General features: G+C 48.0%; 1 protein-coding gene across 5 annotated transcripts in view; it reads right to left on the bottom strand.

Annotated features, from left to right (window-relative positions):
• ASTN2 (astrotactin 2) overlaps positions 1-26884 on the bottom strand; it is an 854920-nt gene that overhangs the window by 585717 nt on the left and 242319 nt on the right. For 2 of the 5 annotated variants that reach the window (XM_072727526.1, XM_072727523.1), the window contains exon 4: positions 19799-19951. The exons of 2 other annotated variants lie outside the window; for them this stretch is intronic. In XM_072727526.1, coding sequence (XP_072583627.1) covers positions 19799-19951 — 153 coding nt within the window. The remainder of the gene's footprint in view (positions 1-19798; positions 19952-26884) is intronic. One more of the 5 variants, XM_072727522.1, reaches the window with a different exon arrangement.

Below are 26884 nucleotides of genomic sequence, written 5' to 3'. Positions count from 1 at the left end.
TTGAAACACTATAGCGAGTGTGCACAGTAAGTCAGGCCTTCCTCAGAGAGACTTAGGGCCTTTGATTTGGGTAGCCATAAGCCCAGGTAAGAGGAATATCCAGATTTTTCAAAGACAGATGGATACAAGTTAACCCTGATACCAGGGACGCAAATTCAGAATGGGGGACGTATGGAATGCCAGGTAACCAAATGGAGCCCTCCCCTCGGTCGGTGTCATGTGAGATGATCATTTCCCCAGTCCCCAAGGGCATAATATACACAGACATAGGTGATGGGTGGCAGAGCCCTCTTCCCACTGTTTTCTTGTTTCTTTCTCATTCTTCCTCTATGGGAAATTATCCAGGTGGGGCATTTCCATATTCATTTCCAAGTAGAGGCATTTCCATCCTCAGCCAAGAGAGGACACCAAAACCAGTCTCTCATCCCGAGGGTTATGGATGTGGTAAGTGATCCTCCTAAAGACCCTAAAGATGCAGCAGTGGTGGTCTATCTTATCTCTGCTTAATCCACCAACCTGGTCCTTTAACAACTCAGATGGATCCAGAAAGGATGGCAGTGAGCTACGACAAACTCAGACAAATTGTCAGTTCAATTGCAGCTGCCAGATGCGGCGTCTATGTTACAGCCAATTAACACAGCCTTGGGCATACAGTCTGCGGCCGTCGATCTGGAAAATAAGTTTTTTCCCATCCTTATCTGGAAGGAGGATCAGGAGCAGTTCCTATTCACATAGGGTAGGCTCCAGTACACACTTAAGGTCTTGCCCCAGGGCCATATTAACTATCCTACCCTCCATCGTAATAGTCTGAAGGGACATAGATCATGTGGACAGTTTGAATGTCACACTGGTTTGCTTTGTTGATGCATCGTGCTAATTGGACCAGAGGAATAAGGAAAGGAAGCATATTCAAGAACGTGATAAGACAGACATGCTCCAAAAAGTACAAGACAAATCCTATGAAGAATCGGGGGCTTGCCACATCAGTGAAGACTGTAGGTCTCTATGGCCTGTGGCAGGTCATACATCTGTTCCAAAATAAATTAGAAATTCCTACATGTTATACCTCACCCCTCTAAGAAAGAAGCAGAATGCTTGCTCGGCCTCTTTGGGTTCTGAGGCAGCATGTTAAAAACACTTGGGGATCCTGCCCTGACCCATTTTCCCCATAGCATGGAAGGTTGCCAGGTCCAGGGAGCAGAGATTAGCAGAAGGTGCTGCAGCAGGTCAGGCTGCGGTGCGTGCAACCCTGCCATTTGTACCATTTGATCCAGTGGACCCCGTAATGCAAGAGTCACTGGTCATAAAAAATACTATGTAGAGGTTATGGCAAGTGCCAATTAGGAGACTCATAAAGTCGGTCCCCAAGCTTCTAGAATTGAGTCCCTGCCACCTGCAGCAGGGAGGCATGCATTTGCAGAGCTGAGGAGAGGGGAGAGTCCCTGGTAATGCTACTGGGTCCTATCAAGAGACCAGGCAGCCAGAGCCGCCAATCGTGAGCTAGATTCTGTGAGATTCAACAAGCCAGGTAAGGAGAGAAGACACGTGGAAGTGGCGCACCTAGGACTGGGCCCAAGCAAGGCCAGTACAAGTACAAGGCACCGGTAAATGGCCCCGACCCCACGTCGTCCAGCGCTAGCGCACGTTATACTGATGGCCGCTGCCTGGGGGTGGCCTGGAAGGCCGGAAGACCACGCAAGTTTTGCAAAGAGTTATTGGCTCCATGTTATGCATACAGGCCAAAAATACACCATGTCCAGGACTTCAAAGGGTGCAGGTGGTCACCTACATTGTGAAGCAAGCAAAGAGGTTCACGGCAAGAGATCCCTGGATACATGACTTCCCTGGCCTGTCAGGAACCCCCTCAGAGCAAGACACCTTACTTGTTCAACACCAATTTAACCAAACACCTTTGAGAAGTCAGCAAGGTGTCCTTGGCAGCGGTTATCAACTGGTGGTGGGGTTGTTGGGGGGGCGGGTGCAGAGAGATGACTGTGGGGCTTGTCCTCTCCCTTTCAGTGGTTCAGACACATGTCACAGCTCCATGCTCCACATGGTACACGTGCCAGCCCCCTACAGCCTGCTTACAAAATTTCAGCCCTCCACCGCTTTTAAGCTGCCTATGACTACCGACGGGAAAGAGCATCACATCAAAACCAAAAGAGACCAGACAGGTGGCGAAATGCTCTGAAAGTGGTGAAAAGCTCCACGAGGGGCTGGAAGCGGCGATCTACAGGTCCCTCTGGCGCTGGGATTCCAAGACAAAGGGGCCAATGATGGCAATATTTTCCCAGTGCCCTTCCTCTCTCCCTAAATCGTGCATGGGAATCACCTGGAAAGCTGCTGAAATGCAGATTTCTGGGCTCCAGCACAGAGGGGCAGGGGCTGAGAGTCTGTATCTCCAGCAAGTTCTCAGAGGCTGTTCAGAAACCACCCTTCAAGTGTCCCTGACCCAGAGCCCCGGGGACCCAGAGGCTGACCTTACGGGCAGCACTCCAGGATCCGACATGCCCTGTCCTCACAGCGATGGAGGCCGCACGCGTTACACTTCAGAGTCTAGGCTTTGGGGTTTCACTGATCTGCGTTCAAGTCCAGACTCTGCCAATGAGCAGCTATGCAACCTGTGGCAAATGGACTTTACCTTGTGAGCCTCAATTTCCTCATGTAAAATGAGAGTCGTAATAATATCAAGCTTACCGGGATAGCGTGGAGGTTTAATTAGATATACTGGAAAACAATGGGCATGGTGCTTGGCACAAAGTAAGCCCTTGGCAAATAAGGATCCAATGACAGCAGCAATGCCAGTGCTCTGCAAACTGTAAAGGGCCAGCAAATACAAGAGACTGCCTTCCACGGCACATAGTTTTTCAATTCAAATTGTCATCGTCTGGGACATAGCAGGGCAACATTAGGAAGGAAGCAAAGGAAAGAGACTGTGCAGTGGGGGTTGTGACTCCTCCCTCTCCGCCCCTCCCCACTCTCCCTCTGCAACCCACCCCGCCCCCAGCCCTCCTTTCCAAGGTCATCTTGTCTACATCTGGACTTGGGACCTCCCCGGGGAAACAGTTTCCCATTTTTCCCCACCCACAGTGCCGAGCAAGGGTGAGCAGCCAAACTCTCCCCTCCCATCTCTAGAACACCTGTCTGTGCTTTTGCGGGATATGCTCACCGGGGTCAGCACCACGCCTGGCCCTTAACACTCACACAGACATTTTTTGTTGAACTGAAATGTACAGATATTAAGGGTATAGGATTTAGGTTGGGCCCAGTATTGCGTCTGGGTCAGTGCATGACCTTGGATAAACCTCACCCCTCCTACGGGCCTCAGTTTCCCGTCTGCCATTTCCCATTCCAGCTGCAGGTTACATATGTGATGTCCTAGACAGAGATCTGAACAGGAGGCTGGTAAGCGACATTGGGGGGTGGGGGGAAGGCCCAGATCTGTCACTAACTCACAGTCCTGGGCCTTGGCTATCTCATCTGCATTATGGGATGATGTCTAAGTACCCGTCTCTCATTCCAAGGTCATGAATTTCTAGAATATTTTATTTTAGGCTTCTTTGGGGCTCAAAGTCAAGGCATTTAAGCAGCGTTTGACATGATGGGGAAGGAGTGTGTTTCCTTTGATCCTGAAGTAGCCACATTTCACGGGAGGCCTCTCAGATCCTACTGGATGAAATCTCCCATAATAACACCCAGTAATAACGATTATTAATATTGCAGGCAGTCATTAAAGTAGCATCATATGATTCTCAACTCACATGGTATCTTTTAAATGAGAGTGCACTGACGCTTTAGCAAGACAAATGAAGGCAAAGAGGGACTACTGTCTGAGCCACTCACTTGAATCTTCTCTACATGCATTTTAACCCTTAACTGGTATAAGGCAATGAAGACAGCGTTGGATTGGGCTTTAAAAGCTATGGCTTCACTGCTAGGTGCTTTTACTATCTAGCTGTGTGACTCCGGGCAAGTGACTCAGTCCATCTGGGCCTCAGTTTCCTCCTCAGTGAATGTTTCTCCACCCTCCTCCCAGGGTTGTTACGAAGATCACCTAAGATAATGGATGTGAGAATCTGTTGTAAACTGTAGAGCTCTCTGCAAACACAAGGCACTGCCATTATGGTAATAAAAAGCAAATGGCACATGAATATTTCACAAGCATGGACTGGGACAGATTACTTATAAAGTACCCCCATCTAATAGGGTTTTACAAATACACACTCCCTGCCCTTATTATGAACTTCCTAATAATCCCTTTCTAAAGCTCATCTTCACATTCCTTTTGTCTCCCCTGTCATTTCTTCTTAATATCTCCTCTCTCACACAGCCATCTATTACTGAACTCTGGGTTGGCATTTGGGGAGAGAGTTTGTCAGGAAAATACACACATCCATATTTTGTACAGAGACGTAAATGAAATGAAGCAAGGACACCTCGATTCTATGCTAGATATTAAAAAATATACATCTTCCTTGTGGGTCTGCCACAGACCCTCCTATTAGTAATACTTAGTCTGAAATTAGATTTAACAATCCCATCACCATATGTAGCCTCAAATCCATTCACAGGTGGCATTAATGGAGAAAGGGAAGAAATAAGCTCAGATGCATTTTTTTTTCCTCCTTAAAAAAAAGTGTAAATTTTACAAAGCCTTTTGGAGTCTCTCTTGGCTAAAGGAGAAATCCTTTTGCCATTAACTGTTCCTGCAGAGAGAGCTCGCTAGCTGCAAGATCATGATGAGGGTAAGCATTAATTAAATCTAACTGCGAGAGAATAATTATGTACACATATCCGTCAGGGCAAGTTGTCACTATCCAGTAACAAAGTTGGATACCAACTCCATCAGCAGAACTGTCAGGCGGCTGTTAAAAGGATATAAATGTGTCCCAAAAGGATCATTTCATTTAGGGGGGGAAAAATTGGATTGCAAAGGATTAATGAGGCGAGGGGTTTGTGTTTTCAATTGAATGTAAAATGCAAACCGAGGAAGTTGTGATATCATCATTTAACCTTAATGTTTAGCTACATTTGGATTTCTAACACGTGGTGGGGACAATTAGACCTTGTGTATCAAACCAACATTTCCATCATGCAATGAGATTAAAGATTAGATATCTTTTAAGTTATATTGCACAAAAGTTTACAACAAAATCATAAAATTTCATTTACACAGATGGCATATTATTAATAATAATTAGGCAAGAAAATGAATGCAAATCCCACCAGGGTAATTCAGGGATTCAGGAAAGGGCTTTTTTTTTTTTTTCTTTCTTTCTTTCTTTCTTTTTTTTTTTTTTTTTTTTTTTGTAGCTGCCTTTATGTCTGCTGAATTTCAGTCCAACCTCTGTGCGGCCGTATGTGTGCAGAGGCTCCTGCAGGTGATGGGAATGCAGGTGCTGCAAACAGGCACAGCTACAATGCAGAAGCAGGGACAATAGTGTTGGAAGCAGATCGAAGTGTACATCCAGGCTCTACCACTGACTGGCCATGTGAGCTGGGCTACGTACTTCATGTCTCTGAACATCAATTTCCTTTCCAGAATCATGTTACAGAAGAGGAGTTATAATAGTATATTTGAAAGCACCTAGAACAGTGACTGGCACATAGTAGGTGGCCAATTATTGCTGCTGCTTCCTATCAGATCTATGTCCGAAGGGAAGAAACAAACCACAACCTCAAGATCTGTTCCTCCTGCACCGTCATCCTGGCTGGGGCAGTCATGGGTAGTGATGGTTTCCAGCCAAGGCAAGGAATAGGAAGCCTACCTGGTTTCACTGCATGCTTGGTGGACACCCATAATGGTCAACACCAGTCATTTATTCCAATGCACTTATAACAACCTGTAATTGCTAGGTGGCTGCCTACCTGTTTCCTCCTCCATAACTTGAGCACCCTGAGGGTGAGGGCCTCATGTGTCTGGTTACCTACTGTCATCTCAGGACCTACAATGCCTCACACTTTGTAGGCACTCATTGAAAGTACGAATGGAAGTGAGGTGGGAGGCCCTGGGCAGAGACGTAGCAAGAAGGGCTGGAATCGAGGAATGGGGATCGGGTGCAATAGCATTAGCGAACAGCTAGGGAGACACTCATTCTATGCTGGGGATGATGCCATAAGGATGGATGATCTGACTTGTCTGGCTGTGCTGGGACCACAGAAGCTGATCTTAGAATGAGTCCAGAGTCTATCAGAGATCCTAGCCATTCTGGGATGCTGTAATGATCAGGGGAATGACCTCTTCTTGCATTCTCAAGATCTTGTCAAGGCATTTTTAGGTACTCCTGCCTGAAAGCATGACTTCTTCAAGACCTTTGCCCACCGTGGAATCTATGTGGATTGCTATGAATGCCACAACACTCTGCTGAAGGGGATCACACTGACCCATCTCGCTCAACACCTTTGGTAAGGTAACCAGGCTGACAGAGAAGGACGTTGGCAATACAGCTATTCCCTGGAACCTTATCTGCTCCACTAGACCATACATAGGGCCTTTCTATTTCCAGAAGAGATCCTGACAAAATGAACTATTTCTATGGCCCGAAGAAGAAATATGAAGAATGTGGATTGCAAAAAAATACTACTACTTTGTCTTGACAGCGAATATTTTTCTGGAAGTGTTCAACTACAACCTCACCTATACACCTCCCTTCTCCTTCCCCACAAAAACAAAACAAAACAAACAAAAGATAAAAACCAGTGTACACAGATTGCTTCTCCCTATTTCCACAGATGATTGAAAGAAATATCTTTCAGAGGGATAAAAATTAAGCCACATTTCATCAGAAATTGCCAAGAGTCATCATTGAAAATAAAATAAAATTTCAGGAAATTGGGCCACAGCCAGAAAACTGAGATCATAAAATGTCAAGACCCATAAAGAGAATTTCTTACTTCTTGTGCAAAATCTTTAAACTCTAATTCTTGGGGCAGAATTTTATATATGTTCATCTGATTATATTTTTAATAGTATAGTTTAATATGCTGCATTCTCATTTTGCCTACTTGATCTAATAGGAAGATTATGTATTAGTCAACCTGTCATTGTACTTCCATTTTTTCTTTATATATTTTGAAGCTTTGTTGTTTCGGTACATAAGTACAGATTTCATTTGTCTCTGGTGAACTGTTCCTTTTATGATTAATGACCCTCTTTATTCCTAAGAATTTTTTTGTTTCTTGTTATAAAGTTTATTTTGCCGTGTATTTCTACTTCTCCCCATGCTTCCATTTGATTAGTATTTGCCTACTATATATTTTTCCATCCCTTCACTGTCAAACTTTCCATATCTTTATGTTTTAGGAAGATCTCTGATAAACAGCATGCAATCGGATTTTACTTAATGCAAATCTATCTCTGAATTTCAGTTTGCAAATTATATTTATTATAATTACTCATGCTTGGGGGCTTATTTCTACCATGTTATATTTCAGTCTGTTCTTTTTTTACGTTTTTTATTTTATTTTTTTAAGATTTTATTTATTTATTCATGAGAGACATATGGAGAGAGGCAGAGACACAGGCAGAGGGAGAAGCAGGCTCCTTGCAGGGAGCCCAATGTGAGACTCTATCCCAGGACCCTGGGATCACGCCCTGAGCCAAAGGCAGATAGATGCTCAACCACTGAGCCTCCCAGGCATCCCAATATTTTTTAAGTTTTTATTTAAATTTCAGTGAGTTAATATACTGTGTAATATTAGTTTCAGGTGTAGAACTTAGTGATTCAACACTTCCATACAACACCCAGTGCTCATCACAAGTGCCCTCCTCAAGCCCCATCACCTGTTAAACCCATCTCCCCATCCCTTCTGGAAACCATCAGTTTGTTCTCAATAGTTAAAGAGTCTATTTCTTGCTCAACATCACCAACATCATAGAAATACAAATCAAAACTACAGTGAGATACCACCTCACACCTGTCAGAATGGCTAAAATTAACAACTCAGGAAACAACAGGTGTTGGCGAGGATGTGGAGAAAGGGGAAGCCTCTTACATTGCTGGTGGGAATGCCAACTGGTGCAGCCACTCTGGAAAACAGTATGGAGGTTCCTCAAAAAGTTAAAAATAGAGCTACCCTATGATCCAGCAAGTGCACTACTAGGTATTTACCCAAAGGATACAAAAATAGTAATTCAAAGGGATATCTGTACCCCGATATTTATAGCAGCATTATCTACAAGGAGCCAAATTATGGAAACAGCCCAAGTGTCCACAGACTGATGAGTGGATAAAGAAGATGTGGTGTAGATACAGAATGGAATATGACTTAGCCATAAAGAAGAATGAAACCCTGCCACTTGGCAATGACATGGATGGAGCTAGATAGTATAATGCTAAGTGAAGTAAGTCAGAGGAGGACAAATATCTATGAGTTCACTCATATGTGGAATTTAGGAAACAACAACAATAACAACAAAGTCAGAGGAGAACAAAAAAAAAGAGCAAACCATTTTCTTCTTGTTCCTGCTTTCTCTTTACCTGTATCCCACCACACCCTACTGCCCACCTGGAGTCACCAGGCATCAGCTTCTAAAGCCTGAGCTTTGCATTTCCTTTCCATTCTTTACACCTGAGGAGTCACCTTTCCTCATCTTTGATAAACTTACATTTTTTAAAAAAGTTATATTTTATTCAACGTATGTGTACATGTGCACACGTGTGCAAGGATGTGTATATGGAGCAGGAAGGTCAGCTTTGTGTGCCATGCTGTTGAAAGTTTACCACGCTCCTCCCCACATTCTTTTCGTTTAGATATGGGAGCTTTTGTTATAAACAAAAGCATGCTTGTTTTTAACAGTAAATATTCTAGAATTGGGATGTTACCCCAAAATATTGAAGTCCAATATGTAAATATGAAATAGGAGCTTGATGAAAGAGTCCTTCCTCCTCAGCCACATTCCCCTGCCCACGGGACTACTCTGGCTAACAGCCCAGGAGCTCTAGTCGGGATCCTCAGTGTGTTTAACCACGTCTATCTCAAGCACGGGAAAATGCAAAGCCTTCTCTTTATAATCTTCTAAGTGATTTACCCATTTGATTACAGTTGAGTCAGAAAAAGGCACAGGCTGCCAGCTACAATGGGTTTTCTCCAAATCCCCCAACAGTCAGTCCTTGTGCAGGTAACATGACCTATGTGATTCTACATGTTCAAATTGCATGAAAAGAGGACCATTTTGTTAAGTCAGGGGACTTGGAATTCCATTCCTGGGTCTTCTAATTCTTCTCTGTGGCATGGATGAGGTCTTCCCATCCATCATTTTCTGCATCTACGAGCAGGAAGGATTGGATGACCTTGAAATTCATTTCCATCTCTGTTGGACTAAGAGAATATAAGGAGTTATTTCCCTCAACTGTGCGCCTGAAAGCCTGTGACTATGAGGCCTCTGAGACATCTCCATTGACCTAGAGTCAGCCAGCAAGCAGACAGGCAGGGGTTAAGTCTATGATCCTCTCATTCCACATCTGAGATGTTCCCATACCGCAGGGAGTGCAGGTCAAATCCAATCCACTGCCTGTTTTTGTGTGGTCCAGGTGCTAACAATGATTTTTACACCTTTAAGTGGTTAAAACAAATCAAAAGGGGAATATGTAAAGACGTAAAAATCATACAAAATTCACATTTTAATATCCATAAATGTGTTCCATTCTTTTGATTAGAAGAACTCTATTACCAAAAATGATGCTTAGTTATTATTATCGTATTTTGAATGATGTCAGATTTGTGGAGAATTTTCTCTCACTATATAAGTGTCTACATTATATCCTCAAAGTGTGCCTCTTGGTCAGCAAAGCTTAAAATATTTCCTATCTAGCCCTTTACAGGAAAAATATGATGATCCTTCATTAGACCAAAATATTTCCATCTAGCCCTTTACAGGAAAAATATGATGATCCTTCATTAGACCACCCTTGTGAGGATGGAGCTATTGTCCAAAATCGACTACCTTCCATATACCACAAGCCAGGCCAGATCCAACAATGGCTTGTGAGCCAACCTCTTTAGCCCTGTTATAAAAAGCTGGTTAACAGAGGTATAAACATTACATATGGTCTTTGACCAGCTGTAAATGGTCAAAAGACTAGAATCTAGGACAGGGTCCTCCCTAAACCAACTGTACCACACATTATAGAAGTTCCTTCACGGATCTGAGCCTCCATTTTTCCATCAGTAAATTAGGAATAATTACACTTGCCTCAGAAGACTGTGCAGATCACTCCAGGCTTTAACATAAGACAGAGGCTTAATAAAACATCAGTACCTATAGGTTGTAAAAAATCAATAGGGGCACCTAGGTGGCTTAGTCGGTTGAGTGTCGACTCTTGATTTCAGCTCAGGTCATGATCTCAGGGTCCCGGATCAAGCCCTGCATCGGGCTCTGCGCTGGGCATGGAGTCTGCTTGAGATTCTCTCTCCTTCTCCCTCTGCCCCTCACCCACTCTCTCTTTCTAAAATAAATTAAAAAAAAAAAAAACAACACAGTCCAATATTGTGTCCCTTCATCCTTAAAGAGGTGAACTCTTATTTGGCCACCTCCTGAATCTAAGATGATCCCAAGACTTGCTTTGAGCAATAGAACAAAGCAGAAGGAATGTGTGCCTTCCAGGTTTGGGCTTCAAAAATACCTTGCAGCTCCTATTTTTGCTGTTTTGGGAACCATCCACCATTTGTTTTCGTTTTTGTTTGAAGAATTTATTTATTTATTCATGAGAGACACAGAGAGAGACAGAGACATAGGCAGAGGGAGAAGCAGGCTCCATGCAGACCCCCTGGGACCCCAGGATCACGTCCTGAGCTGAAGGCAGACGCTCAACTGCTCAGCTACCCGGGGATCCCACCATCCACCATTTGAACCAGCTTTGGATTTCTGGCTGGCCGAGTCCGCTGAGCCTACCCCACCCAGACCAGAACTGCCCAGCCGATCCCATTCCAAATGCTCAACTTGGATTAAAAGCCAAATAAATGGTGGCTGTCCTAAGTCACAGAGTTTTGGGGTTATTATGCTACGATCCAGACACAACATTTGTGACATTCTGGTAAAAGAAATATCTTAAGAGTTGTGACCGCAGGCCCCACCAGCCCCCGGCCCCCCTTCTGCTGTGGCCACTTGTGATTGCCTGTGCACCCCGCCAGGCCAGCCGGAATTGACTAAGAGCCCCCTGACATATTTCAGACAGACAAGGAAAACCGCCCGGAGGAGACACACACTTCCAGCAACGCAAACTTCTCTGAAAGACACGTAGGAGATTTATGGAGGCAGCTGTGTACTCTGACTACAAATCAGCTCTCCCCTACCTCAGCCCAACACGGCCCGGGAATCACGGGGCTGCTGGTGGCACCGGCCTTCTTGGGAAGGGCCTCAGGCCAAGAAAAAGACGGCTGGAGCCCCGGGGATAAGGCTTCCCCAGCAACTGTTCACAGCATCCCTGTGTTTGAAGGCGCCAAGACTCTGATTTCAGGATGCAGCTAATCCACAGAGTGCTTATAGGAACATGGCCAGAAGCAGCACATTCTCACAACGGCCCTGGGAAACGAGAATGGCAGGTGTGCTCGCATCTCCAGGTGCTGGGGATGGAACCCGGGGAGCTTAAGCAGTTTCCCTGAGGACCCAGCTGCACTTAAGAGCTGGAGTTCCAGCCTCCGAATACTCGGCCTTTCAACACACAACAGTGCTCCCCAATCAGATTTATCATCAAAAACCATTTAAGTCAGAGGAGACCTGTGGAAATTATCTAGCACATCACCTTTGCTTTCCAAATTAACAACAACAGAGATTTATTGGGCACTTACCATGTTTAGTGCAGCCTGCTGAGCACTTTACATGCATTAACTCTAATCCCCCAGCCCCCCAGGAGGTGGCCGATTATACAATTTGTAGATTAGGTAATGCCAATTTAACACAAAAAGTCACTTCCCAAAGTTGAGCGAGTCAGAGGCAGAAATGGGATATGAATGTACATCCATCTGACTCCCGAACCCGAGAGCTTCTTTCCACAAAAACACACAGCCTCTTAGACGGGGACACTGAGGCCCGGGGGGCTGAAGGTCTTGTCCAAGGTCATTAATTGTCCATTAATCCATCAAGCATTAACTGAGCATCTGCTATTTGTCAGGAGCTAGGCTAGTCTATGAAAGCACAGGCATGACCTGGACATAGCCACTGCACTTCATGAGTTTAATTAAGGGAGAAGAGAGGTGGCCATAAATTACTCTAATAAAAGGTAATAAATGACAAATACCACAAGGAAGATAGAGAAGAGGTTATCCGAGCTTCTGGCTCCTTTACCCTCCCTGACAGATACACCCCGATATGCCCTTTTACTGCAACACACTGTCCTCAGAATGTAGGCTTATGTAAATATATTATTTTTTCCTGTTTATTGGTAACTGGCTATAAATTATTCACTTAGTTGGAAGAAAATATTCAGAAACATTAATGGCTTTAAATTATCTGCCTTACTGGGCTGTTGTTATGCATAAATGCGGAACAGGAAGCCCCGGGTCCGGTTTTTATTTTTCTGTGTTCTAGCTGTCTTGGTCCCCGGAGCCTCTGCCCGCTTAGCAGCCTTCCCTTCCTACCGGGACGTGGGGGTGGAGGTCCCTGCCCGAGGTGCCGCAGCAAGTCTTGAACCGGCCTCCTGGGAGTGAGGCTGTCCTGGGGACCACGGCAGCGGCCTGGGGTCTGGCCCTTTGTCCATGATGCCACTGCTCTTCTGTTCCACCACCTTCGAGCCCTGGCTCAGCCCTGGCTCAACTCCCCAGCCCACCGCCGGGCACCAAGAGTCTGCTCGCCCTTCCAAACGATGCTTTATGGTGACTCTTTGGGAAGTATTCAAAGTCGTCCCGAATGACTAGCAGACCTACTTCCCGCACGCCCCTGAGGCCATGGCATGCTCCCTGGGGCCGGAGGGGGTCTGAAGGGGGGGTCCTGACTCTCATTCTGGCGTGGAGAGAGAGGCCTCACCCTCCAGGGTCTTCTAGCCCCTGAACTCCCCCGCAGCAGCACGGGTGATGCAGAAACACTTGTCAACGCAAGAGAAGCTTCAGCCACTTGCTTCCAAGGTCTAGCCTGGGCGGGCACCGCTTCACAGCTTGAAGGCCTCACCTGGACCGGCCGCAACGAAAACCCAAGTCGCATGGGAACGCAGTGTGGGCTGTGTCTGAGCCCTGAGCTCACGGGTCCACATCCACTGGCTGGACCAACTTGGGCAAGTCCCTTAACCTACGTCTGACCTTCCTCTCCTGTATCCTGGGATAATTATAGGCCTTACCCTATGGGATCTGGGGAAGCTTTTAAATGAGGTAATGGGTGATGCGCACAGTACTTAAAATACACGAAATAGGGGATCCCTGGGTGGCTCAGCGGTTTGGCGTCTGCCTTCAGCCCAGGGCGTGATCCTGGAGACCCGGGATCGAGTCCCGCATCAGGCTCCCTGCATGGAGCCTGCTTCTCCCTCTGCCGGTGTCTCTGCCTCTCTCTCTCTCTCTCGCTCTCTGTCTCTCATGAATAAATAAATAAAATCTTTAAAAAAATGCATGAAATACACTAAATGCTGAGGAGACTCTGGTGCACCACATCTCATTAACCATTTGCATTCTGCGGTGCTCCCGGCTATCTCCTCGTATCCATCCATCCTTCCATCCATCTGTCCCCACTTTCTCTCATTCTGCCGATTGCTATTCCCTGCCAGCTCTGTTACACACTGGAGCTACAGAGAGACATAAATCACTGTCCTTCCCATCATGGGACTGTCAGAGCCAGGGAGGGAGACAGATGCGTCCGCACGTATTTACGATGGATTGTGATAAAGGCTGAGACGGAAAGCAGCACCGGGCTGCATGGGCCCGGACAAAGGAGCGGCTCGCTGAGCCGAGGTTAGGGCTGAGGGCGGGCTGAGGGGGTGTTCCTTCCCAGCGAAGACTTTGAAACCGAATTCTGAAAAATGAGTAGTAATTTGCTGCCTGGGACAGAGAGAGGGGAGAAAGGGAGGGCGTTCTAGGCAGAACGTGATCTGGACACAGACTTGGGAAGCCAGGCAGATTGGCTGAATGGGAAAATGGCCAGTGTGCTGGAAGCCACAGATTGCAGAGGCTTGGGACCTGGATGGAGCTAGGGGCAGGCTGGAGTTGGCGAGGAAGGAGCCTGTGTAGCAGACTACGGCACCTTTCCACCTATTAAACATGTCCCCTGCATCTCACAGATTCTTGCTCCTAAAGCTGAGCACAGATACCCCAAGTGGGTAAGGATACTGACAGGCATCAGAGCAACAATGAAACAACAGTGATAAACATAACAACCAATAAAACAATGGGGCACCTATGTTCCACGTGCACCTTTTGCTGGGCTCTCTGCTCTACAGGCATTGTGTCATTCGACCCTATAGAAACCCTTTGAAGGTGGCACCCTCACCACCCCAACATCCTCAGCATAGCCTTGGTCCTTCTTCCTGGGACATCCCTACAACCTAAAGACTTGAGAAAATGTTAAATGATTTCACTGAAAAGCTAATGAAGTATAATTTAAACTGAAATAAGCAAGTACGTATTATGAAATAGAATGTCATGGGGTTTTGGGGTTTTTTTTTAGGTGATATCTGGTATTTGGGGCTTATGGCCAATGTCTATCGAGCCCAGCTGTAGACCCTTTGGGAGTGTGTTGATTCTCACCTGTCTTTAGAAGACCTCCCCGCGGAAGCTTGAGATGCCCTAATGCCAGTGACAGACGGTTTGGAAACTGTTGTAGCCTAGAGAGCGACATGGCCGGATTTAGTGTGTTTTCAAAAGATCGCTCCAGCCACCAGGATGGAAGATGGATTTGTGGATGAAGGGGCTGTTGCAGGACTCTGGATGAGGAATAATGAAACCTCAGCCAGGTCAGAGGCAGTGGCCCAGAGAGCATGGAGCGGACCTGGGAGCCTCTGCAGGCCACATGAGCAGGACCCGATGACAGTAATAACATCAGCTACTCATTACGGAGAGTGGGATTTTTGTATTTAAAATGGAACTAACCCCCATGAGCTGACTGATTGATCTTAAGCAATTGAAGAAGCTGTGTTAGCCTCAGTTTCCCCATCTGCAAAATAGTGTCAATAATACCAATGTCCTATATGGGTAGTTAGATAATACCTGGTTAGTTCCATTTTAAATACAAAAATCCCACTTTTAAATCCCTAGCTAAACCTCATGAGCCTCGGGAAGCTCTTCCTCCCATCAAAAGCAATCTTCCCCTGCTTTATTTTAGCCCCAACACATTCACTTTTCACTTCCTGTGGCCGCGGGCAAGGTTGGGGGGGGGGGCAGTGCCTGCTCAACAGCTGCCTCATAAAACCCTGTCGGAGACAGGAGGACAGCAATCAAGTCCCCCACCGCCTCCCTCTGTCCGCCTAAGGATGATGCACTTGAACGTCCACGAGGCCTCTCAGGAGGAAGCCAGAGTCACAGAAACACATTGGAGCTGCTGTGAACCGTGCTCCACCCCATGACACCGGTTGCCCACTGCCCGCTCCATCTGCTGCAAACCACTGGGCACCACGGAGGCAGAGAGAGGCCAGGTGCTGCCACTCTGGGCCAGAAGGCCCGACGCCACCTCAGCAGCAGGTGGAAGAGTTGCACTGAGAATCCAGACCCTCCGGGGGCACCCGGGTGGCTCAGCAGTTGAGCATCTGCCTTCGGCTCAGGTCGTGTCCCCGGGGTCCTGGGATCGAGTCCCACATCTGGGTCCTTCCAGGGAGCCTGCTTCTTCCTCTGCCTGTGTCTCTGCTTCTTTCCTTTTGTGTCTCTCATAGATAAATAATCTTAAAAAAAAAAAAAAGAATTCAGTCCCTCTTACGGGATCTGGGGCTTCTGATGGTCATGCAGGCTAACGGAGCACTTCCAACCCTGCATTTCTGTAGTTGCTTCTGTTCCTTGAGATGCTAATAAATATTCCAGGAGGAAACATAGAGTCTGTGGTCAAGATGGTTGCACAGACGTGGAGCCAAACAAAGAAGCCCAGCTTCCTGTCCTGCAGGACTTCCTAGGGTCTTCAAGAGTTTAGAATGCATTCAGAAATGTCCAAGAGGCAGATGGAGAATGCACAATTTTTCTGACTTGTATCGCCTGTGGGGTTCCCCAGTCCGAGATAATCCTGAGGACCTGCAGCAGTAAGCATGCGAGCCGGGAAGCGCGGGCCTGGTACACACTATCCTTCTTCTGTCTTGCGAAAAACCCTATCCAATGGTGGCAGTAAAATCACGAGCACAATGTTATTAAGCCATTTTCAAAATTGCCTTAACAGCATCCACTTGAGCACAGTTAATGTGTTATCCATCAGCAAGCCTATCTCTAGGGGAAACAAGACTCCCCGGAGGTCTGTAGCAAGAGGCTCCGGCTTATCCTGGATCCCTCTTACAGCACCAATCCGGAAGTTACAAACCTGAGCCACTTTTGAATGATCTTTGGAGGTTAATACAGTCATTTATTCAACAAATACGTATTAAGCCCTTTCTATGTATTCGGCGTACGAGTATGAACCACATTTTTTGAGGTTAGTAAATAAGCCAAGAAACAAAAATCATTTTAGACCACACGATTATGGAACAAGTCAATAAAAAGGGCAACATAGCACCGTCTTGGGTAGAGAGCATTGGACTGGGTGGTCAGGGAAGCCCGTTCGGATGAACTAGGATCAGAGCTGAGAGCTGAATGGTGGGAGAACTGCCAGGGGAGCAGCCGGGGGCTGGGGCACGTAAAGAGACTCAGCACGGGGAAGACAGCACGTCGTCAGGTTCTAAACTGGGGAACCATTTGCTGTGTTCCAGCAATCGAAGGAAGACAGTGAGGCTGGATCACAAGGAAATGCCAAGCGAGTCAAGAGGGCAGGAGCCAGATCCAGATGGCGGAGGAGCCTGGCAAGTAGTTTGGGATGCATTCTAAGGACAGCAGGAAACCACAGAATGATTTTCATCAGAAAGTGGCCTTATCCGGGTTATGTGTCTAAAAAGATTACTCTTGGGACACCTGGGGGGCTCAGCGGTTGAGCATCTGCCTTCAGCTTAGGGCGTGATCCTGGGGTTCTGGGATCGAGTCCTGCATCGGGCTCCCGGCATGGAGCCTGCTTCTCCCTCTGCCTGTGTCTCTGCCTCTCTCTCTGTGTTTCATGAATAAATAAATAAAATCTCTAAAAAAATTTTTTAAAGATTACTCTGGCTACTTTGAGGAGATGGAATCCCAAGAGGGTAGAGCTGCCAGCAGGAGGTGAGAGGTGGTCATACTGGTGACAAAGAAAGGGAGGACAGATTCGAGATACATTTAGGAAAAAAAAAAAAAAAAGAATTTCTTCTTGCCTTAGTTCTCTTAGGCCCAATTTGACTTGTAAATCAAAAGCAACTTGATATCCACTCATCATCTAAGTCAAACAGCAGATTTTCATTAATAATCAAATTCTGAAATTCTGCCCCAAGAGGGGGAGACAGATTCCAAAGCAAAGGCCAAGCCTAATTCCCCTCCCACTAAAAGAAGCCCCATGCGGCCTAGTTTACGGCACTGTGTAATAGTGAGCAATCAGAAACAGCCCAAATGCCCAAGAGTGGAGGCCTCATTAAGACAGTTACGTTGTAAAAGAGGGATTTTGGGGGAAGGAATTCAGTAGTATAACAAATCTTTTGGATAGGACACTAAGGAGATAATTCAGACAGGCAATGAGAACAGGGGAGGTTAAGGACTGGGAGTCACTTGTACTCATGGGGGCTGTATTTGCCAGGAGCGTATCTAGGAAGGGAATTCTTGGTGACTGATAGAAGGGAAAAGATGGGTAGGTGAGGCTCAATGAAACTACAACAAGTGACCCTGCACAAATATAAGATGGGACACACACAAGGCAGCGTTTACTCAGCTCCCAACACATGGGCTGAGCGTTCCATGGTGTCTACATTCACCGGTTCACATGTCTTCACAGCAATGCCCTGGGGCAAGAACTGACATCCCATTGTACAGAAGAGCCTGGGCCTCAGAGATACCCTGTGACTCTTTAAAAGCCATTCAAGTTGAAGCTGACTGGGCTGGGACTGGCAACCAGACACGGCTGACCTCAAAGCGACTTACTCACCATTACACACCGGTTCAACCTGGGGGTTACCGTGTGGATTCCCAAAAGGAACCCTGGCATCGGCTTCTGCCTTGATTTACGACCTCAGTTTAATGTGTTGATCCTTGGTTTGTGCCAGGGTTCAGGATTTCACAGGACAAAGACCTAGACATCCTCTCAACAAATAGCAACGTCTACCATGTGTGCAGGTACCGATCTAGGCCCAGAAGTGCAAAGATGCTTCAGGCAGCCAGACGAGTCCCACCTCCACACAATTCTCTGTCCCAAACAAGACGACATTATATTCCACAACAATGAAATCAGTGCTTGACACGTATGTGGGCAAACTCTCACACATGAGCATTCAAAGTGAATTCTGGTTGTGACAGCCAGCGGCGTCTTCGTGGAATGTGCCATGCAAGTTAGGTTGGGAACACAGGCAGGGCCTGGCCAGCTCTGAGTACAGTGGTTCAATTCAAAGGTCTGGAATTCAGCTGGGTTAGTTCTTCCAGGCTCTCCTACTGATGAGGGCATCCCTTTGGGCAAGTGCCCACAGCTTCCCGTGCCTTAGCCTTATCATCTGTAAAATGGCATTTAGCCCTGTACCTTCTATGTAGTGTTGCTGAGAATCAAATTGAAAAAAAGAAAAAAAGAGAGAGAAGTATATAGTATTTAGCTTGCTGCCTGGAGCAAGTAAGTGTCCATAAATGACAGCAATTGCTCTTAGGGTCCGGATAGGTCATTTAAGGCAGGGAGAACGGCATGAAACGGAACATGGAGTGGAACACGCAGATTTAGGTGGGACAGCAGAGACCAGAGCTCCACAATGGCCTTGGATGGTCCTTTCCACAATCCTGGGCACTTCTGAAGGCCCTGGACGGCCACTAAAGCTCTGGGAGAAGAGGAATGAAACCATCAGAACGATGTTCACAGGCACTAGAGACATGAGAGGCTAGAAGAAGAGAAGAGCTGGAGGCTACTGAGTAAGCTTACAGGGAAGGGAAGGGATTCGGATGCCAAGCAATGTAAGGGGGCCCATCCCATCTACAGAGTCATACAGATGACAAGAGGAAGAAAGAGGTGACGATGGTGATGACGGGGAGGAAGAGGAGGAGGAGGAGAAGGAGAAGGAGGAGATGGGTAGAGGAGGAAGAGAAGGGGAGGAGGGAAACATCTACTTTTTATTGCATTCTGGGCTGGGCACTGTGCTAAGATATCGTAACAATCCCGTGGGATGGGAGTGGTTTGGAGAAGCAGGGCGACCTGCCCACAGTGACGCCGTTAGTTAACAGCAGAATCAAAATTTTGAATCCAGTTCTACCTACTTTACAGTGCTCCCACCCCTGACCACGATGCTATTCTATTGAAGAGCGACTCCCAAACCTGCTCCGGGATCCCAGCGTGAGGATGCCTTCCACGAGAACATCTGCGTCTCCCGGGCTCTCCAGAGAGCCACCCGCTAAATGTAGGGAGCTTCAAGGTGCCTGTTGCTAATCTTCTCAGCTGCTCTAGGAGATGGATGGTCCAGTCCCATCTCAAATGAGGCAGCTGGGGCTCAGTGACACTAGCACCACCACCCCCGAGGCACAGGTCAGCTATCTTCAAGCCTCAGCTGAGATGACTGACCAGGGACAGTACGGCACGATTATGGGAGGACTGGGAAACAAGGGAAGGGGGCACACCTCCTCCTGGTACGTTCAGAACCTGGGGACAGCCCGTCGAGGGAGGGCCTACCTCGAGACTTGCTCCTCCGCTTCCGCCTCCCTGCCGAGGCCCTGCGTGGGGCTGGCTGCAGCTGACCGATCTCGATGGGCGTGTTAGCGCGGAAACTCTCCTTGAACTTCTGCATCAGGGACTCCACGGTCTCCTGCGTCGCCTCAGCTGCTGCTACAGGGTGGGCAATGGGGCTGAGGTTAGGGCTTGGCCTGCCCCCAGCCCCTAGAGGACTGGGCCTGGCCACCCTGAGTCCCTGGAGCTCCCTCCCTGACCCACGATGAGATGGAAGCCACAGGTACCGGTATCTGTTGGCTCTTCACTGAGGCATTCAACACACACTCCATTCCAGGCATTGCCCTGAGCCCTTGAGATAGGGTGAGAAGAAGTCAGACCCAATTCGTGATTCAAGGAATTCGTAGTTTGGGAAGACTCCCATCCAGGCATTCCCAATACTGCAATACTTTAGTACTAGGAGAGTGCAGAGTACCAGAGTAGCCCCAAGAAGGGTCCTCTCACCCATCCTGGAGGTCAAGGCAGGCTTTCTGGAGGAGGTACTATTTAGAGGGACACCTGAAGGAGGAATAGGAATTAGCAAAGGGAGTAGAATCAGAGTAGGGTTACTAAAGAGATCTGGGATAAGAAAGAGCACCTGGGTAGGAGGAGAGGCATGGGCAAAGATCCGAAGCCCGAAAGAGCATGGCGTGAGTTCAATGTGGCTCCAAGGGAGCATGCAAAGAGGAGACGAGGCCAGGCGGGTAAGATCACTGTGAGTCACATTGAGGAGTCTGGAATGTACCCTAATGGCAAAAGCTATTCACTGAAAATTCGCAGAAAATTGGCATGTTCAAAATAAGTCTCATCTGACAACAATTCCTAGTAAGAATGCGGAGGATGCATGCAGAGGTGGAGAGACCAGTGCAGAGAGGCTTTGGCGTAGCCAGCCAGAACCAGAACAGTGGCGTTGGGGGGAGACGACATCATGGGTCAAGTAACATTTGAGAAGATAAAACTGCAGTACTGTGACATGGAGATCACTTGGTACAATATCCCAATTTTACTGAAAGGGAAACTGAGCCACACCCCTCACCCCCCAGCCCAGCCAAACAAGGCATGTGACTCACTCCAGGCTAGCCAGTGGCAAAGTCAAGCTTTCTAAATCCCAGTCCAATGCTCTATTTTTATCAATACCCTGGATGGATTTGTTAGTAGTCTCGTTTCCATAAAATTGAAACTGGTAGGAAGTTCCAGAGAATGGTAAGAGTGAGGTCAAGACGGACAGAGAAAAAAAGGGTGAAGATAAAAGAAGAACAAAAAAGAAACAAAAGCTTAAGAAGGAAGGAGGAGGACAACATAAAAGGTAAGGGGAGGAAATGGGAAAGAAGCAAAGGAAATCATCTAAATGGCCTCACTGCCTTTGTTCTGAGAAATTCCCAAAGAGAGTCCCAACTTTGAAGTCTCCAAGCTCAGGCCTCCCTCCATCTATGTCTCCAGAGGCAAGGGCGCTTCTTCAGTTGGAGCCACCTGCTGTCTGAGGCCAGGAGATGGTATGTGCAAAAGATTCCTATTTCTTTGAAGGGATTTCACCGGACTGGACAAAGAAGGCTTCTGAACATCCCAACACCAATTTCTAAGGAGCTCCTGTTTTCCCAGGTAAGCTTTTCAGCTTAGACAGATGCGACTGGGGCGTAGCTCACACCCAGAAGGCTGGTTTGGGCATGGGGCTCTGCGAGAAGCTCTGTCTTTGAGGACACAGGCGGCGGGGGGGGGGGGGGGGGGGGAGGGGGGGTAAATCCATGTTTGCTAAGGAAAGACAACTGACTCTACAAATGGGCCATGAGGTGGCATAACTTTCTCATCTGCCTGCCTTGCTGTCTCCCTAGATTTCTCCATTAGGTCTCCTTAAAGGTGAACCGAGAACAACCCAAACATGGGACACCTACCCCAAGCCTATGATGCACAGCCTTCCCGCAAGAGGCTACGCTCCAATTCTGAGAAGCACTTCCCCACGCCCAGTCCTGATGGCTTAATCCCAGAGATGAGCGTGATTGGCCCCAAATTGTAAGAGCTGGACTACACTGTGGTCAAAAGTCTGGAATCCCTCCAAGGGCAGGGCCCATCCAGGTTGGCCAACATTCATGCTTTCTTTCATTTTCTTATCCGTTCACTCATCCATTCAACAGTGTTTTCAGAAAAAAACAAAAAACAAATCATAATGTATCTGTGTCAAGTACAGGAGGTGTTGTCTTAGCTCGGGCCACCAGAACAGAAATCATCGATTGGGTAACTTCACAAAAATTTATGTTCTCACAGCTCTGGAGGCCGGAAGCGTGAGATCAGGGTGCCAGGGTGGTTGGGTTCCAGCGAGGTCCCTCTCCTTGGCTCACAGACAGCCACCTTCTCACAGTGTGCTCACGTGGTAGGGAGAGAGAGCCACAGGCAGGGAGGCAGAGACAGAGGGAAAGAGACAGAGATCTCTTCCTCGTTTACTGACACCACGGTCCTATCCGATTAGGGCTCCACCTTAATGATCTCATTTCATTTTAATTACATCTTAAAGATCCTATCTCCAAATATAGTCACCATGGATTGAACTGTGTCCCTCCAAATTTCTTGTGTTAAAGCCCTAAATGCCCAGTGTGACTGTACTTGGAGACAGGGCCTTCAATGGGTAATTAAAGTTAAATGAGGTCATGACAGTGAGGTCCTAATCCAATAGGATCCGTGTCTATAGAAGAAGAGGAAGAGGGATCCCTGGGTGGCGCAGCGGTTTGGCGCCTGCCTTTGGCCCAGGGCGCGATCCTGGAGACTCGGGATCGAATCCCACGTCAGGCTCCCGGTGCATGGAGCCTGCTTCTCCCTCTGCCTATGTCTCTGCCTCTCTCTCTCTCTCTCACTGTGTTCCTATCATAAATAAATAAAATAAAATTAAAAAAAAAAAAGAAGAGGAAGAAATCTCTTTCTCTCTCTCCCCCCTCTCTTTCCCCACATACAGGAAAGGCCCTGTGAGCACAGCCATCTGTAAGCCAGAACCCAACTGTGCTGGCGTCCTAATCCTGGCCTTCTAGCCTCCGGAACTGTGAGAAAATAAGTGTCTGTCGTTGAAGCCACCCTATCTACGGTATTTTGTTATGTCAGCCCAAGGAGATAAACACACAGTCACCCTGAGGTTAAGACTTCAACACATGGCTCTGCATGTGGGGGTGGGGGTACGGTCCCTAACAAGGTGCAGTGGTGAAATGATGAACGGCCCCTGGCATGATGCTCGCCATAAAGACAGGATGGACCACGATTAATGAAATGATTGACCTACCTACACGTGTAAACATTTTTAAGTGACATATGTCACAAAGGAGAGGCGAGAGAGGATGCGGAGGCTCTGTTAGCAGAATGTGACCTAGTTTAGGAAAATCCTGGGCACCTGCTTCGAGGAGTGGGTACTGGGACTGAAAGAAGGAAGCGGTAGGGAGCGGGGAAGTGAGGAGAGGAAGAATCCAGACCAAGAGCCCTCTGAGGGGAAGGCGGATGGAGGGGGCTGCACCACCACCCACTGGTCCTCAAACACCCAAAGCAAGTGACGTGAGATCATGCTGGAGAGGTAGGAAGTCCTAACCCCACCACCAACCCCAACCCTCTGGGCCTTATTAGAGGCAGGACGCCCTGACGGTTTTCAAGAGAAGAGTGGCTTGACCAGATATTCATTTCGGAAAGATTGTTCCAGCAACAGAGAGCAGAATTCATGGGGGATGGGAAGAAATGGAAGTAAGACGACCAACCAGGACGACGGGGCAGTTGTGCAGAAGTCCACCTACGAGGTGATCCCGGGGATAGGGTAGCAGAGGGAGAGGCAGAGAAGTGGGCACGCTTCAGAGCTCCCTTGCAGGCACCGCTCCCTCTGGAGGCGGTGGCTGACTGGAAGACGCGGATGAGGTGGGGACGGAGGATGAAGTCTGGCCTGGCATCCACAGAGGCCTCATGAAGGCACCTCTCAAAATGAGCAGGAGCTCTGGGAGAGAACACGTTCCAGAGGACTGAGACCACGAGCTGGGTCAGTCGTGAACCCCTGGTGTCCGGGACACATCTGAGGAGAGAGGTCGAGTAGGCTGGGGGTTGGGGGATGTGGTCTCACACTTGCAAGATAGAGCTGGACTCTATGGACCCTCCACGCACGCACTCCTTGGAAAAGGTACAGGAGCCTTGTGCATGGTGGTTAAGGACACGAGCTCCTGGCACAGGCAGTCACCGGAACACATGTTCAGTCCTGATCTGCACTGGCTGTTCTCCATCTGCTCCGCCACCCCTCATCCATCCCCACCCCACTCTATGTCCTGGGGGCAGGCCCTCTGTGGACCACACCCCTGCTCCTCGCAGTTGGCTTTGCCGGGTGGGAAGCCCTTGGGGGGATACAGGAGGAGAGAATTTGGAGACAGGTCTTCCCTCACCCTTTACCCTTCTCTGCACCCCATTCCTGAGAGTCTGGGGCCCTTGACAATTCCAGCTTCTGCGGGGGGCCCCTGGCTGCAGATCCCATCCTCAAAGGCTCCAGGAAAACCAATGCCTCTCCCCGCCTCCTCAATGATTCCAAGAGTCAGTGGTGGCTTCCTGCTATTCCTTGTCCCTGGGTCTTCAATACCCTCATGTCGACCTTCTTCCCTCTGCCCACGCCCCTATAAATACCTGCTTCATTCAATTCCTCCTGCAAGTCCCATCTGAGGGTGCCTTCTTTGTCCAGGGGAGACCTCAACTGATACACCCCGCCTTCTATGGTGCCTCTACCACTCACCAATCCTAACGATCAGCCTCTTCCCATCCTGCTATTTCTGCTTTCCTTTCTCCAATGCAGACTGGACTGGCCGGGAGGCGAGGATGACATGGAGAGGGGAGGATTGCTCCTCCGAGCTGCAAGGGTTTCTGATCCCGGCGGTAGCAGATCTCACTCACCTGTCTGGCTGCTCTGGCCTTGGCAGCCATGGCAGGTACCCACACTTATGGGCAAGTGCCTGCGCAGGGCCCTCCATGGCCCACTGCATCTTGCCTCCCTCTCTCTGCCACCCCCACCCCTCCAAGCCCTTTCGGTAGCTCTATCAATATCAATATATCAAGTTGTCCAAACAAGCCATACCACCTCCTGGTCCCCGCTGAGCTCTGCCTCCCCAGAGCAGCAAAATGCTCACCCATCGCCTGGATGAATGCAACAGATGGTGCCTGATGTGAGCATCGTGTCAGCCCAGGAAGGGAGGGGAGGAAGGGGAGCTGCCTCTTTCCACCATATGCGACACTGTCAAGTTTAATGGCTATGAACCGCTGGGGCCAGCAGAGGAGACACAGAGAGGGGAGGAGAGAACAGGGGAGGAGGGAGGGAGAGGGAAACAAGAATGCAAAGGAAAAGAGAGCTCAGTAATAAAGGCAAGGGGCAAGAAAGGAAGAGGCCGAGAAGAGTGGAAGGGCAGAGGCAGCAGAGGGAACAGGAAGGGGAGAGGCAGCAGAGGGAACAGGAAGGGGAGAGGCAAGGACAGGAGAGGAGACAGAGAAGGCAGGAGAGGGGAAAACAGAGGTGGAATAGAGGACGGGGCTCCAGGGCCTTTGCAAAGGCATATGGTTCCCAGGTACCAGACAAGCTCCAGGCTGATCCTCTGCCCTGCACGCTGTGTCTACCTTAGAACCCAGTAATTCTACGACAGCCCCCCCCACACACACACAGCCTGGGCTGCTCCACCACCAACGCTTGTATAGGTTCTGGTTCTGGTTCTGGCATCACTTTTATCACCCTCTTTAATTTTTCTAGACTCATCAAGCCTATGCAGGAAGAAAACCCACCTTTCTTGAATACCAGCTCTTTGCTAGACGAGGAGCCTGGCATTGGTCCACTCCACGCACCACCCTACACACATTCTTTCTGGTTCGTTGGTGGATGGAAAAGGATATCCCAGTCTTGGGGTTTGAAGGTTACTTCTCAGGGCCTGGAAAGGGACTCTGACAGCCCAGCCCCTCCTAAATGATCCAGACAAAGAGCCCCAGGCAACCTGGCCCTGGCTGGAGCCAGGGGTCCACGTTGACTGGAGACTGGCCAGCTATGCCAGAGAAATCTTGCTCCATGTTGATGGTCAACACCGTCCAGCCTACAGGTCCCAGGCTCAAGTCATGCCCCATTTTGTGAGCTTTGTCTCCGTACAGAACTATGTTCAGAGAACCAGCCACAGGCGGGTATTCACTGGCCTTACCATCCAGTGCAAGAGAAAGAGACTCGGTTCCAACGTCAGCTCTGCCATTGTGTGCCATTGAGTCACTCGCTCTCCTTCTTCCTTTGTAAGTGTCTGTAGGGCTGTGGGACGACTGTATGTAATTATGTACATAACTTGTCTGACGGAGCTCCTAGGACATCGCAAGTGCTCAAGAGCAGTCATTACCAAACTTCCTCTTGCTTACCCTTCAGCTTCATGACTGGTCAATCTTTCACCCATCCGTCCACCTACCCATTCAGGTATTCATCCATTCATTCATTCATTTGAACGTCACCTGCATTATAAAATATCCACTTTGAAAATTCTTTCAGAGAGTATATCATTCCTCTTTTATTCATTTGTGAAAACAAAGGCACCAAGAGACAAAGTCATGACAAAAGTCCACAGAAGGCCAAGGTCTAGCCCTCAGGTCTCCTGTGTCCACTATTCTAAGTCCCCAAATTCTAAGATAATGTGATCCAGTGATGCTTAATTTTCTGTATCAACTTGTCTGGGATATGGTGCCAAGATAGTTGGTTGAGCGTTATTCTTGATATTTCTGTGAAGGTTTGTTTTGTTGTTGTTTTGATTTTTTAGATTACCATTTAGCCAGAGAAGCAGGCTCCATGGATGAAGCCCGATACAGGACTCGATCCCAGGACTCTGGGATCACACCCTGGGCCGAAGGCAGACACTAAACGGCTGAGCCACCCAGGCATCCCTATTTCCTGCATCTCTGGCCTAATGGTATACCCTGAAGATCTGGGACTTGTCAGTCTCCAGCATCATAGGAGTCATTTCCTTAAAAAAAAAAATAAACACAGAAATGAATCTCTATATAGATGTTGACAGAGATATAGGTACATAGCTAGAGAGATATAAAAAA

Source organism: Vulpes vulpes, chromosome 12 (genome assembly GCF_048418805.1).
Source record: "Vulpes vulpes isolate BD-2025 chromosome 12, VulVul3, whole genome shotgun sequence".
Classification (NCBI taxonomy): domain Eukaryota; kingdom Metazoa; phylum Chordata; class Mammalia; order Carnivora; family Canidae; genus Vulpes; species Vulpes vulpes.
This window is presented reverse-complemented; position numbering and strand designations above follow the sequence as displayed.